This window comes from Monodelphis domestica, chromosome 5, assembly GCF_027887165.1.
Source record: "Monodelphis domestica isolate mMonDom1 chromosome 5, mMonDom1.pri, whole genome shotgun sequence".
NCBI classification, from domain to species: domain Eukaryota; kingdom Metazoa; phylum Chordata; class Mammalia; order Didelphimorphia; family Didelphidae; genus Monodelphis; species Monodelphis domestica.
The window spans coordinates 203109849-203125915 of NC_077231.1; the positions used below are offsets into that span (position 1 = coordinate 203109849).

The 16067-nt window shown below is 40.3% G+C and overlaps 1 protein-coding gene across 1 annotated transcript in view; it reads left to right on the forward strand.

The window, feature by feature from the left end:
* The first annotated feature begins 7524 nt into the window (after window positions 1–7524).
* LOC103106405 (uncharacterized) overlaps window positions 7525–16067 on the forward strand; it is a 40054-nt gene continuing 31511 nt past the window's right edge. The window contains exons 1-3 of the mRNA XM_056800660.1: window positions 7525–7593; window positions 8560–8750; window positions 8866–9171. Coding sequence (XP_056656638.1) covers window positions 7525–7593; window positions 8560–8750; window positions 8866–9171 — 566 coding nt within the window. The remainder of the gene's footprint in view (window positions 7594–8559; window positions 8751–8865; window positions 9172–16067) is intronic.

Here is a 16067-nt window from a genome sequence, read left to right on the forward strand (position 1 = left end):
ATATACAGCGTGCTAAAAATATTCCATTTTATGCATCTTTCACATAGTAAGACTGTATCATCTCCTAGCCAAAGTGGAATCTATCACCTGAAATAAAACTTACAGGGTTTTCAATCTTAGAATTCTTCTAAACAAATGCCGAGTGTGTCTCCTACCTATTTATATCAACATTTCAAAGGCTGGTAGTGATAGTCTGTAGAGTTAAAAATGTTTCTCTTCATGTTATAAACATCTTCTTTGAAGAGTTTATAACTTGGGTGTCAGATTTGCCACAAACTGAGATTTAGAAGCCTCGGAAACAAATGTTTCTATTCCACTGTTTGGTACTAAAGTTGGATTTTTCACTGTCACTATTAACAAGAGAGAAGATTTTGGGTCTCTTTTTTTCAGATCTATTAAAAACCATCTTTGGATATACAAGTCTCTAAACATCATAAGTCAGTGTAGACTTTGCCCCCACATCTGAAGGCTTAGAAACATGGGCTAACTGGGCAAAGTTAAAAGAATAATCTAAGTGAGTTTGGTTTGAATTGTGGCCTTATTAATTTTCTGTCCTTGAGTACTAACCTTTCTATGGTGAGGTTTTTCAAGCTGGCAAAGAAGAATAACAATTAAATAATACATAACTAATATGGAAATCATAATCTTTCCATAATATGGAAAGAAGTTAACAATAACTGAATTAGAACTTGGGCAAATATTTTCCCTCCCAGGTCCTCACTTTCCTCATCTTTTTATAACAGAGTTGGACTAGGTGATTTCTAAGGTCTCATAACTCTACGTTTATAATCTTCCAGACCTATTTCACAGCAACAGTTTTTAATTTCCTAGAAGAATAAAACAATGTAAAAATAAAGACAGTACTGCCTTTTATACATACATATATAAATTATATTTATTAAAGACAGAATAACTGGAATAAAAACACTTCCAGTTTCATAATACAACATCAAATGTATTATGTAATTATTGTTAGCATGTTATGTATTTACATATGCATCTTAGAAGCATGATTAGAAATAAGATAAATTCTCCCATCTATGAAAAAAACATGGAGGAAAACTACCTTATGTGGGCTCCTTTAATGCATCTGCTGGAGGAATTATTCATTATTATTAGCAACCACTTCTGCACTTACCTCTCCTACAAAGGAAAGAATCAGGGGCATTACTCCCACAGACAACCATGGCAATAATTTTTCAATAAGTCACTAGATTCATTAAATATCCCAAAATATATAATGCAGCATCATATACATTAACCTATGAATATAACATATATGTATGGATGTTTACTCTCAGAGGATGTACTGATTTTTTTAAAAGCAGTACCTTATTTTGTCAACCAATTAAGTGATTATGATTTAAAAATAAAGTCCTTTATAAGCTTCTCTGTCATACTAAAAGACAAATATCCTAAAGTACTATTGTAACCAAGGGTGAACCATCAAATGAAAAATGACAGTAACAAAATTCAACTATGTTACTTTCCCCTATCATTTGCAAATAAAATAACTTCTGGCAATTAATTGGCTCAATTCCCACTCAAAATACAATGGCCTGAGATCTAAACATCTACTATAAATTCTAGGAGTTTCTCCCCTTCAGTATTACATAACTACTTCCCTGAATGTCAAACATAGCTGGCTGAGACACTTGGTTAAAATACAAGTTGTCCCCAAAGTCTTGGTGCAGTTTTAAGCCACTAAAGCTGTGGTAGTGAATACTTAGATTCTAAGACAGAATTTGAGTTTTCCTGCCTCCAGCCTCTGCTGAGAGAAAATTCTGAGGTATTATTTCACCTATAAAATGAGTGGATTGAACTACATACCGCCAACCAGGATTTCTTAACCTGCTGTCTATTAATCTTTTTGCTAAAAAAAATTAAAGAAAGGAACAAAGAAGGAAAATTGATAACTATATTTCAATATAATTGGTTTCCTTTATAGTCCTGCATATTCTATTTTACATGTTTAAAAATATTATTCTGAGAAGCCATCCATAGGTTTTACCAGACTGCCAAAGGATCCATGATAAAAATAGCTCAAGAATTTCTGTTCTTCTAAGGTCCTTTTCAGCTCGAAATCTATGATACTAAGATTGTGAGCTTTTCACAAGGGCCTAGACCTAATTACTACTGCCACCATCACAAGATTATCAATTTCTCTCTTCATCTCAAGTACATGTACAAAGAACGTCATGTAATGAAAACCGAGCTCTGACGCAGCAAGTAATGGACCAGGGACGATCAGAGTAGTTCCTGCAGTAATGGTGTTTCTCTCCAGATAAGGTAAAAAGTTAATGATGATAACCAAATGCTTTAACTAATAAATGTTAACTTCGTAACCAAAAAAAAAAATATGAGCTGGTCTTAGATATATGCTCAGGAGCTAAAAGAAATCAATATAAATTGACAAATAGACTAGTATTTGCTTTATGACTATGGTCCAGTCACTAAAACTCTGTATTTCAATTTCTTCTCCTAAGATGGAAATTCTATATGCTAACAATCTCACAAAATTGAGAAAAAGATTTTGCACTCTATAATACACTATACAAATATGGAAAAAAAAGGCTAAGGCTGATAATGTCATGACTAGTGTATTATATTCCTCTTTTCCTTTTTATTTCCATATTGTCTGACTTTCATGAGAAACCCAAACAAAATAATACCACGTATGCCAAAGTATTCTATATCTGCTGTCTAAAGCCACCTATGTTTTTTCCCCTAGAATACTACCATGCGAAAGCAGCAAGAAGATTAAAATGATGAAGAATGATGTTTGGGCAGGGGAAGAAACCAGTGCAAAATTTACAGGTCAAATCAACATTTAAATTTATTTACAAGGTACATGTCTATCAAATCTCTGTTGATTCAGCTTGTTACCCCACCACATTGCTTGCGACTTAAAGATCAGATATACACCCTAACTTGCACTTGGGTAAATATCGCAGCACATAAGGTCACACATCCAGGTGATGCTTAAAAAATGATGGATCATAATGAGAATTCAAAGGCTATCCTATGGAATACTCTTGTCATCTGAAAATTCTTGTTGGCCACATAAACATCTTCAAACAACAATTTTCTTCACTGTCTTATTTGAAGAAACGTTATTTATACAAGACCTACATGAACAAATGTTTACAAAAAGAAATGTTCACTTAGTTCAGCCCAAACGTTTGCTTCCACTGCAATGAGCATTAGGTCAAAAATTTTTGTGGCAAAAGAATTATTTGTTCCGGGACAGACAGCATGACCCATTTTTTTTCTCAAGAGTTCCAAAGAACAGCTTCTGCTATACCACATACATTCCTGTCCTTCCCTAACACAACCAGCTCATGACCTGCAAATTTCCATGCTGTATAGAAATATAATCAACTTTTTAATGATGTACCTACCAAAAGGTCTGTTAAAATTTGGGTAGTCCATTAATAAAAAAAGATTACTTTAAAAAAAATTTTTAAGTAAAAGCTGACTTGTCCCAAATTTGCTCAAAACTGAGCATTATATATAGTATTCCCCAAAGGTGCAGTGCAGTTTTAAGCTTAATAATTTTTACTAGCTTAAAAGTGCAGCAAGACTTTTGGGATACCATATATAGAGACCCATATGGATGTTTATACATATCTCTCTGCATGTATATATACACATATCTATGTATATCCACACATATACCTATCTCTGTATAGACATGCACTCTATGTATATACACATATTCATATCTATGTATATCCACATGCATATTTAGATATCGAATATATAGATGTATATGTAATAGACTCATTTTACATATATACACACTGATATACATATACCACATTCCTTTTTCAGATTTGCAAACTCTTCCCTAGGCTTGACATTCTAGTGGCTCAATATAATTGATACCTATGTCTAGCCTCCTGATTCGATTTTGCTTAACTGAATTGGGGTACTTTTTCACGGAAAACAACTGCCCCTTACTTTTTCCTTAATGATAGGCGGCTACAAAGGTCCTGAACCAATATCTTCCTTTCACACTTCAGACCTTGGTGCAAACCGTTGTACTTCCCGTCTCCATCCCGAGTCTTTCTTCTAGCCCTCTGCTCTTCCTCCAGCTAGGCTTCCGGCGGGGGGTTAGGGGGTCTCGATTTTAGTCTTTTGTGATCGGGACTCCTTTAAGTCAGCGCTTTCTGCCGGATAATAAAATAGTTCCGCTCATCACTGAGGGGAGCATACTCAAAAGCTTTCTTTAGTTTGGAGCAATCCCTCTGACCCCCAGTACACTGAATGGGGAGGCGGGGGTCACACAAGTGTAAGTTACCCAGATGCACGGAACCTCTTGGCGGAACCGGCTCAGCCCCATCCTAGGATGCTTCTACCTGCCCGCTTCAGTCCCGACTCTGAGAGCGCAAACGCCCCCTCCTCCTCGGCCCCGCCCCCGCCCTTAGCAAGGCTCTATGGACGTCATCGCGCCCTCTCCTCCTCCCCTCCCACCCACTGGGCACGTGACTCGACACGCGTCCGCTGCACGCGGGTCCCATCAAAACAAAAACAGAGGCCGGCCGGGCGTCGGCGGCGCGCCCCAGAGGGAGGGATCGCGCGCGGGGGCGAGCACGAGCACGCGCCCGCACATCCGAGGCTGCCGCTGCCGCCGAGAAGGAACGCGGGCCGGAACACGGCCGCGCGCCGGAGGCGGCGGCGGCGGCGGGGCTTCGCAGGGCCCTGCTCCCGCGTCAGCCCAGGGGCGGGGAGCCGCGGGCGGCTGACAGCCTGTTTACGGCACAAGCTCCGCCCGTGTCCTTTTCTCCCTGCCGGGAATGGAAGCGGCAGCGTCTGCCCCCAGGGACCGCGCCCGGAAACCGCCGCCGGGGGAGAGGACTCCGGGGCGCGCCTCCACCCCCACGGCGCATCCCGGTCCTGCGTGGGAGCGGCCCGTCCCCGGATGCTGCCCTGGCCAGCCAGGATCTGTCCCTCATCTCCCGCGCCCGCCCCACACGGTTGTCAGTCGTTTCCTCCCTTACGCAACCGATCCTTAAGACAACTGAGGGCCGGGACCCCTACCTGTGTACATAGCGGAGTGGTACTCCTTTCTTCTCCCCCAGCCCCGTCCGCTTTTTGAGAGATGGGGGAGGGCAGTGGGGGAAAATGAGAGTGGGCAGGGAGAGACGGATGACTTCCAAGCTGTCACTAGCAATCACATCCCCACCCTGGAAAACCCACCCACCTCATCTTAGCTCCAAGCCCCCGCGGGTTGGGCAAGAGTTGAGAAGGAAGAGGAGGAGGTGGAAGAGAAAGGGGTTATCTTCTCTCGGATACTCTGGAGCCCGGAGGAGAACAAGGTCCGCCCCTTGTCCCTTAAGGCTTCGCAAACTTCCCACACCGTCCTAGCAAATAGAAAAGGCATGAAACAAGTAAAAAAGTTATTTGAAAAAAGGAATTCCCTGGGCTGCCACACACACCTGCTCAGCATCCAACCCGCTACCTGCTGCTGGCGTTGCCCCCATGGCTGGAAAAACTCCATCCCCAGGCCCCTCTACCCCGCTCCAGCGCGCGTGGAGGGTGTGAAAGTGATCTGGGCTCGCTGGGCAAAGTACGAAGGGGCTTCAGAGGAGGGCACTTTGGCGAGAGAGGCATCCTCGTGTTCTTCAGCAGAGGAGGAAAAAAAGATGAAGCAAAATAAGGGAAGCATCTCAGAGATGTGCGAAGGTTTGCTAAGAGGGAGCGAAGGCGCCACCCCCGGACACGCGCGCCCCCTCCCTCCTCTTATTTTTGTTGACAGCGAAGGTTGAGGGTGGGGGCTGGAGGGGGAAGAAATGAAATAGTGATCCCTAGGTTTGGGATGTTGTTCTCGGAGGGGTGGAGAGGTAGGTTCTTGAAATGGAAACAGCCTTCTCCTCCCTTCCCTCCCCCCCCCTCCTCCTCTGTTTACCTCAAGTTTGAATTTTATCTGCGCAACATTAGCTGGAATGCGGACATTGAAGAAAAAAAAAAACCACCACTCTCTCAACCCAGCAGCAGCTCCGGAGGAGCCATGTGGCATCAAGCCACCTAATTTGGGGGGTTGGGAGGGAAGGAAAGTCCTCTTAGCAACGCAAACATGGCGAAATCACCTCGAAATCCCCGTTTGATGCAACCAATCCCACCTTCCCACTCCCGACTTTCCAAAATCGGCTCCCAGACCCCTCCTGAGGAAAAAAAAATTGAGGGGTGCGGTAGGATGGGAAGGGGAAGAGTGGGAAGAAGAGAACGACAGCCCAGAGAAACCAAGTGTTACCGATTTATCTCCCCACCCCCCAACACCCCCAAAAAGCTAACCCACCCGAGAAACCGAGTGGAAGACGCCTTTTGCCGACACCTTTTCTTTCCCTTTAAATTACAAGGCAAGTCTCATTAAAGCAAAGGAGAGAACATTCTTCTCCCAAAGTCCTGTTGGACCAGCTTTGGCTCCTATAAATAACTTACCTTTGGTTAACTGACACGCCGCTAAAAATCCTTCTCTGTTTTCTTCCATGTGAGAGAAGTGGAAGCCGGGGGAAAAAACAGATGCGCATGTATCGCATCGGCTGCTCTTCTAGAATTTCCCTTTTTGGACTATCGCGACTTTGGAGACAGGTGCAGTCCTGTAGAAGGCTGGCGGAGGAAAGTTGGTGTCTCTCCCCTGCCCTTGGGGGAGGGGGGCTTGCAGGGTGCGGAGGTCAGAACCCCGTGCCCTCCACCCCTTCCCCTTCCCCATCCCCCGTCCCCCACGACGGACCCCTCTTCTCCTTATCCCGGAGGCGGCTGCTGCGTGTGGGCCGGTCTGCAGGGGAGGTGGCGTAGTTTCTCTTCCTCCCACGTCTTCTCACTCACTTGTTTTTGTAGCCTTGGGCTCCCCGAATGCTCTCCGCTCCACAATGTTGTTTCATTATATCATGTCCATCATGTGACACCGGAGAGGCCTCTCTATGGAAACTTAAAGGGGACTCCCACGTGACTCTGCAGCAGCAGCAAGCAGCAGCAGCATCAACAACAGCCACGGCAGGACCGCCGGCGGCGGCAACAGCGCTGGTCTCAGCACCACCCACCAAGCCCCCCTCGCAGCATCCTTGAGGGGCTCCTGGAGCTGCGGAAGGGAAGGCCAGGGCGCAGCAACAACCAGAGGCGTTTCTTTTCCCTCCCCCCCCCCCCTTTTTTAAAGAGTGGCTTATTACACTGAACAGAAGAAAGAGCCGTGCTTCCTTAAATCCATCCGACATTCACAAAACCCACACGCTGTTCGAAATGACATCTCAGTATTTCCTATTTTATGGTTCCCCAGTCGTAATGAGTTCCCCAACAGATATGAGTCATTTAAAAAGGCTGAAAAATAAAATAATAAAACAAAAGCAGGATTTTAGCTTTCCCTCTGCAACTCCAAACTGATTTGTGGTGGAGCAGCTACGACCAAACAGTGAGACTACAGCACTAATAATCAGGCTCCTTTGAACACATCATTACCAACCCCATCACCAGCCCTAAAGCTTTCTAGAATTAGAATCCCCTCGGTAACTGTGTCGATGATGCATGCGGGAGGCAAAAGGCAATGCAGTTTTTCTCTTCCGCAGCTATATTCGGATTTGGGTGCTGACAGCAGTAAAACTTGTTTGTGTCAGGAAGCAAAGTTCTCAGATATGACCTGGAAGTACAGATGAAACTAAGGTGTTATTTTTTATTTTCTGTTATTTTTTTCTGCCCACCTTCTTACAGACAAGTGAAAGGGTGTTCCATTTGTAAAGTACTTGGGGTGCCTTTGTGGAGAGGAATGTCTTTTCGAAAACATTTTATATGAACATCTTAGATTATACTAAAATGATGTAAAATCACATTTGTTAGATTTTGGAAGCTATATCTCTACTAAAGGGATTTGTGAACGTCCTGTGGAACAGTGAAGATTGTATTCAGTTGTCTCATCATTTTGACCCAAGAATATAAATTTCACCACTCTTTCCCGATATTTAAGTGAAGTTAACCTTTTAGTTGTCAAAACTTGTTCTAACTTGGTGGGCTTAGGAAACTGGGAGTAGAAGAGAAAAAAAGACGGAGAGGAAAACTTTTAATGAACGGAGACTTCACGATGATACAGAAGCTTGATTTCAAATGCTTTCTTCTATATGATGGAGCACAGAGTTCTTGTTACCTTTTATTTCTCTCACACACCTCTGCAGTGTCAGAAAATTTCCGAGTTCCAAACTTTAGAAAGAATGTATTTTTTTCCCTCCAAATGTTAATGATATGATGTCTTCTGTATTTTGTAGAAGACAAAGCATAAATATTCCCTGTTTGAATGGACCGAATTATGTAAAACTTCTTAAGAACAGTAAGGCGGAGAAATCTTGAGCCTCCTTTCCCCCCTAGGCTGCCTCTGTGCTTTTCCTATTGCATATCAGTGATAAAACTTTTCCATTGCACCACTTCAAATCTTAAAATGTTCCCACAGGTTTTCCCCCTCCCTAATTAATGCCTTTCTTCCATATTTCTATCCCTCTTCACTTTCTCTCTCCGCATCTTAACTCTAGCTCCTCAAAGCTAGCCGTTCACCTTTTCGCCTTCTTGTACTAGCGCTTCCTTTCCCAGACCTTCTATTCTCAACCTCTGCCTCCCTCCCCCTCCAATCCTCGCACCTCTCTGACTTCCCTGAAGCGCCGTCATTCTCTTAGTCTCCTATCCAACTCCCACCGTTGCCCACCACCATTTTCCATGCAGATGCCCCATCTCCTCCTGGGGCTTGCGTTGAGAATTCCTTCAAGCAGGTCTTCATCCATCCTGACCCCAATTGCGTCTGCCCCATCATGTTCACCGCCTTGCTCTCTATGGCCCCTTTGCTTCTCACCTGGGAGGCTTTAGCCACACCTTATTCCCCTGTAGGTGGGCAAGGAACGGGTGCTTTAGAAGCAGGGGAGTGGGGGATTCCCCTCCTTTCTACGTCTCCAGCTCCTCTCCGCCCCCCCGCCTTTCCTGCGTTGCTGCGCTTCCTGGGCCACTGGGTTTGGACTACTGCAGCAGCTGCTGTTCTGCTGTGTCATGGAAGGAGGCAGTGGCAGGAGCTGGAGCACAAGGGGGAGGAGGGGAGGACCTGATCTCCGGTATCGAGGGGCTGGAGACAAACGCCCAGCTCCCACAGAGCAGCCTTATAGCGGGGCAGGTGGCAGCCCTGCTACCTCGGGGACCATGGTAAGTAGGGCGACCCAGGTGGGAGATGGCTAGGGAGGTAAGATATAGAAACAGGGGAGAGTGGGTCTTCACCGCTAGCCCAGATGAGATGGACACAGAGCTTTGCAGCTTGAACCCTGAGCCGGAACATGAGAGGGAATGATTCACGGCCAGAGATGCCTCATCATCACAGCTTCATCTTATCCCATGAGCCCTGGCGCTTTAGGTGAATAGGAGGAGGAAACACCGGATTCCTGTAGACTGAGGCTTTAGTTTTGCTACACTTGTTTATAATTTACCTTGCATAGGACTAGGGAAGGGGATGGAATGGGAAATCTGCCCAACCCCACTTTAGTCCCGAAAATAATACTCTTGGCCCAACGCCTGAAAGAAACAGCCTTTGGTGCTATTAAACAATCGATAAGAAAAGCCTCACCGACCCCCTTAGTATATGTTTGGGGAAATGTTGGGTTAAAGGAGAGAGTGAATTCTCCTTCATTATTATATCCCCAAAGCCCTAGCAGTTTCACAGGTTCACATTTAAAGTCCAGAGGGACTTTAAAAAGCTGCTCGCTAATAAGTTCAGCTCCACTGTCCTATACTGTCAGGAAATTAAGACACCCCACAATGAAAAATAATTCATTTAAGAATAGGTTAGAGCCATGGAAGCATATTATATCCCTCATCAGTGCAGTTAATACAACAAATTTTTTATGATTATCTATTTTAGAGTACCCTTTACCCCAAAATCCCAGGCTACTTTCTAAGTATTTGCATGTGTCATTCATACATTTAATACAGAATTAAAGAGATAGATAACTGGCCACAAAAAGGCTCAATCTATGCCTCCTCAAAAGCAAATGATGAAGGTAAAGAGGCCAGGTTCCCTGTATTTTAATCATGATTTTATGAAAACCAGACTCTTAGGGGTGAGTATGAAAATGAATGTCATTATTTAAAAAGCTTTCTCTTGTGTATAGCATCCTGGATTGTTTATATAAATTTGATTTAGTTTTCTTACTGGTTTTCTTTATTTGTCTCATGCCTATAGAGAAGCAGACTAGACTGGTGAGGTTCACTGCTTACTTTCTCAAGGTAGATTTATTTGTCTTCAAGGGTCTTAGAAAATAAATCTAGAGCTAAAAGCTTTCTAGTCCAACTTCCTACTTTTATAGAAACCCAGGGTAAAAGGTGGAATAAAACTTTACCAAATCCATTTTCTTGTAGTTCCAGCCAACTCAGCAAGTTATTTATTACATTCCTAAAATGTTCAAGTAAAGGCAAAACAAGCACTTATTAAGCTCCAATTCTGAGCCAGACATTATGCTAAATACTAGGGATACAAGGAGGTGGGGTGGTTGGAGAACAGCACCTGCCTTCAAGTAACCCTGAGTCTAACAGGGGAGAGGATAAGCAAACAACTATGTGCAGACAAACCCAATAAGTACCTATACCTGTAAATTGAAGATAACCACAGAGGGGAGGCACTAGAATTAAGGGCGATCAGGAAGGACTTCTTGTAGAAGATGAAATTTATTAACTGGGATTTGAAGGAAGCCAGGAGATAGAAATGAGGAGGAAAATTATTCCAAACAGGGAGAACACCCAATGAACAACTATGCTGTGTCGAAGAGAGAAAAATGAAAAATAACCATGTATTTTCCTTTACAGTGCTTATAATTTCATAAGAAGCATCATACAGGCACACAAATAAGTTAACACATGGCAGGATATTGTAACCAATATCCCACTATATGATAAGGGGAGGGGCAGGGTGGAAAATAGATGAAGTGCTATAAGAAAAATTTAGAGATCACTTTTAGTTGGAGAGATCAAAGAACATACCTCAGGCCTTGAATGAAGAGAAGAAAACTAATTTCTCTGATAAGTGAAAACATTTCATGAGCCTTAAGTTTTTATACTCTTGAAAATTAGAGTTTGTTTCTTAAAGTGCAATTTGAAGTGTATCTCAAGAGTTGAAAGGAACTTCAGAGATTAAATTGTCCAACCCATCCCTGAAGTATGGATCCCGCTAAAACATACCCCAAAAATACTTATCCAATGTTCACTTAGAGTCAGCTAATGAAGCATTTACTACCTTCCCTCTGACCTTCCCCCTCCAAGACAAATTATTCTATTTTTGGATAGTTCTGACTGTTAGGATTTATTTACTTATGTTGAGCTAAAATTTGCAATCAATAGGTTCTAGTTCTTTGCTAGAGGAACATGCAAGAAAATTTCCCAATGAAAGCCTTCTAAATATTTTAAGACAAGAATGTTCTCCCCAACCCCACCTAAAAAAAACAAAGCCCAAAATATCCTCTAAGACATCAATATAGCTCTATATACTTCAATTCCTAGAATTGTACTTAGCATATAGTAGGTGTTTAATATTTGTTTAATAAATTGAATTGGACTTGTGTTTTACAAATGAATAGTTTCTGATATAATATGCTTATTTAATTGGGGTGGGGGGAGACCTTTTAAAGTAGATTTATATGATGAAATGGAAAGGACACTGGCATGGAAGAAGGAAAGCCTGGGTTCTTTCCCTGGCCTTCTTTCCTCATTCTTAACAACTTACTTAACCTTGCTAAGCCTCAGTTTCTCTATCTGTAAGATGAGGGGCTTGATCTAGATGACTTCCAACATCCCTCCAGCTCTAACATTCAATTGATATTATTGCTCTGACTAAGCCTTTCTTGTGTACTTTCAACTTTGGCTGGATCTAGTTATATTTATTCTTTTAGTGCATAATTTTATACTCCAATATCCTACTCAAGAAGACCTTGGGAGGAGTAATAATGGGAAACAATTGGCTCTTGATACATCATCATTTTAGTGTTAATTGCCAACCCATCACTTTAAGTGTATTATGTCTCTGTACCCTTAGCCAAGCAAGGGTGACTATTATGAAAAGGACAGGTTAAGAAACATAAAAATTGAATCATCAGAGTTTTACAATCAACAGGTATGACACAACTAAGTTCATGGGTGAGGATTTTAAAGTAGCTACTAAGAGAATTGAAGATACCAACCAAGTGAGGCCCCTCAGGAAACTTATCATCTATTTTAAAAGTTAATAATATAGTTAGCAGGAGTAGGATAACATTTCCAGTTCTGTCTTTAGAAATTTTAGGGTTTCCAAAATGTTGGCCATGGACATAATGCTTATTATCAGAGAATCTGAATCCTTACAAAAACCAGTTTATAATCTATAACTCTGGCCATCACCATTATGGAACTTAGTAGTTGACTATTTCCTTTTATTAATAACATTTAATGTAATAAAATATAAGTGTATATAACATAAATATATCATATAAACAATAGCTTCTCAGTTGAAGGTACTAATTGTAGTGCTCTTTACAAGAAGTTGTTCAACAGAACCTGGAAATTGATAGACTAAAGAAAAGATGCAATGGCTTTGGCCTTTGAATTAGTAAACAAAAAAAAAATGCAGATTCCCATGTATCTAACTAAGTCTAGAACAAACTTGATTGTAGGAAAAATACTTTTTTTTTTATGTTTTGGTTTTCTGCTAATTATTGAGCTGTCATAGTACCCCAAGCTTCCCAGAATGCCCTTTCCCCATCTCTATCAAAATTCCTTTCATCCATCAAAACATACTCCAAATTTCATTTCCTTCAAGAAGCTTTTTCTTATTCTCTCCAATTAGTCTTGATCTCTTCTTCCTCTGAAACCCTATAGTACATTTGTGGCTCTTATCACATATATCATTTACTATTATAATTATATGTATACTTTTCTTATTTCTCCAACTAAATTATAATATTCTTTAGAACAGGGTCTGTGCCTTACTCATTTTTGTGTCATCCCTTGATTCTCCCTGAGCTTAGCATGGTATATTGTCTGTAATAGGAATTCAATAGATATTTGTTGAATCAAAGCATTTTGATGAGTAATACCTATCACCTCATCTTGTAATTATGAGTCATCCTCTTTTTTAAGCCGGTGTTGACAAAAATGGGGATTTGTCTTTCTGCTTTTGACCCCATATTGTCACATTTGACCAGTCAGTGATAACCAAGACCATAGGAGAACCTGGTTCTAGTGCACCCATCTCCTTAATTCTCAGTATCCTCAATAATAGCTCACAAAGTATCTCCAACTCCTGTTTCATAACAGTGTACTAAAGAAGGAGATTGATCATCTCGTAGAAAACCCAGTTCAATATTCAGCTTACCACTCACATTTGGGAAAAACTCTGATGCTAGGGAGAGAAGAAGGCTAAGTTAGGAGAAATCATTTGGCATTGCTTAGCGGATGGTGGGGGAGGCAGTCAAATGAATAGTTTGTTCTTTCTCCAGAAAAATATCACCTTATGACATTAGTTTTGTACTCCAGAATAAGAAACAAATATATTTAACTAAAATGATGGAAACATTTTTGCAAATTTTATTAAAGTGCTGCTTATACCCTATTATTTACTTTCACTTAATTATTCATGCATATCATGGGAATGGAGGGACTTTCAATTCCTGTGCTTCTGATGATATCAATCCATGCTTCATGTGAATCATAATTTTTATTTCTCATGTGGATTTAAACACATATTTGACTACATTTGACATACCTGGGAATGGAACTTATGTCTTCTTAGTCCATGATCCTGTCAACCAGATTGCCTTCTTATTATACATATGTATAGTTTTTTAAATGAAAAAAAATTAAATTCTGCTATTTGACATTTTACTAAATATACAAGCTAATATGACATTGTCTTTCATTCTAATTGATACTCATTCATTGTTAGTAGTAATAATAGTAGTAATAATAACTAGCATTTATATAGTATTTTAAGATTTTTGAAGTGCTTTACATATACTATCTAATTTGATCCTCAAAATTCTGTTAAGTAGATGATATTTTAGCCCCCTTTTACAAATGAGGAAAGGGAGGCTGAGAAAATTTAAGTGACTTGTTCAGGATAACTTAGCTAGTAAGAATTGAAGGCAAGATTTGGAATCAAAATTCCTGACTCCAAAACCAGCATTCTTATCAACTGTGCCACCTAGCTACTAATTAGTTTGAACAACTGATACCTACCCAGTATCATGTTGTATGCTTTGAAGAATATAAGGGAAGTTAAAGACATATGTGTATACATGTATATATTTATATGTATGTGTATACACAGATGTGTGTACATATATATGTATATATATGCATGTGTGTGTATGAAAAAGAAAATCATTCCAGTATAGCATAAAGCCACAGTATGGATTTGGGGAAAAAAATTTTCTATTCAAATGATAAGGCAATTCCAAATAAGATTACCATGAATAGGCAAAGTCAAAGAAGGCTTCATGGAAGAAGCAAGATGAAACAAAATATGGAAACTGAATCAAACATAACAGAATACCTTAGAAGATATACAATGGGAATGTATCTATATAAAATGTGGTATTTTGAGACAGTATCATGATATCTAAGTTCATCTATATTTAATATATAGATTTATTTATTTGTATTACAGTAGCTTAGTATGGAATCCACAGAGCTGTTATGCTAGTTTTCAACTAGCCATACAATACTGACTTTGACACTTATTTTTCCTCTTGGTCACTGTTGGTTTCACATGATTTCCTTCAAATAACTAGAACTCCAAAAAGTACAATGACATCAATCACGTGTGTCTCATTCTTATTCCATTCTTAAAGATAAAAAGAGCATGCCTTTAAGGTCATAATTAGAGTCTAACATTAAATCTATCTATCTATTATCTCTTTATCCATCAATATGCCTCTCCAACCAAAAATCCATCTATCTGTTTCATTTAATGTGCATTCAACAATGTGCTTTATAACAGAGGACATTTAAAGCTTATTTTAAAAAGAATAACATCATATGCAACCAGTACAAGTCCTATTTTTTAAAATATCTTTCACATTTATCCTTTCTTTTCTGTTCCTGTTGCTATTATTGTAGTTCAGGTCCTTATAACCTCATTCTTAGCCTACCATAGTAGCCTCTTAACTATTCTCCCCATCTACAGTTTTTCCTCTGCTTACCTCCCCATCAATGCATCCAACACAATGAACTTGATTAGTCTTCCTAAAACAGATTTCATTATATTCCTCCTTATTCATAATCTTTTAGTGACTCCCTATTGCCTATAGGATGAAATCTAGATAATTTAGATTGGCATTCAAGGTCAACAGACAGACTTCAGCCCACTTTTCCAGCATTATCTTCCAATACTCTCATGCACAGACTCTTTCAGTCAAATTAATTAATTTATTGATTCCCAAACACAATTTGTACTTTCTTGCCTTTGCTGACACCATTCCCTTTGCCTTTGAATTTCTGCCCACTTCACTATCCCCTTTCCAAAACTTCTATATCTTTCAAGTCCAAATCAATATTCACCTCCTGCTTGAAGTTTTCCTAGATCTTTCCAAATATTCTGAATCCAGAGAATTTATTGTGTCTTATATTCATCTGACAATCCATAGATTCCCACCTCTTACATGAAGTCTTTTCTGGTCATCTCCCTTCTCAAATCACCTTCTATTTTCCTCTCTGTTCACAAGTTGTATCTACAAATTTGACAGAGACTCCTTGAGCACTAGGGCTGTTTGATTTTTATCTTTGTATTCTTAGTACCAAACATAATGCTTTTTAGTAACAGGTACTAAATAAATGTTTACTTAATCAGCTTAATTATATGACATCTGTGGCATTTCTTATATTGTTATGTTTATGCTTCAAGGATCTGCTAAGGATAGAGTTTTATCAATAGGCTGGCTACTAATTGATGAATAAGATAATATATGAAATAAAGAAAAGCACAAAATGGCCTTATGTCTCTATTAGTCCCTTTAAGGTAGCAGAAAAATTGTTGGTGGGTTTTAAGAATAAAAAAATGTTTAGACCTTCAATAAACATTGATT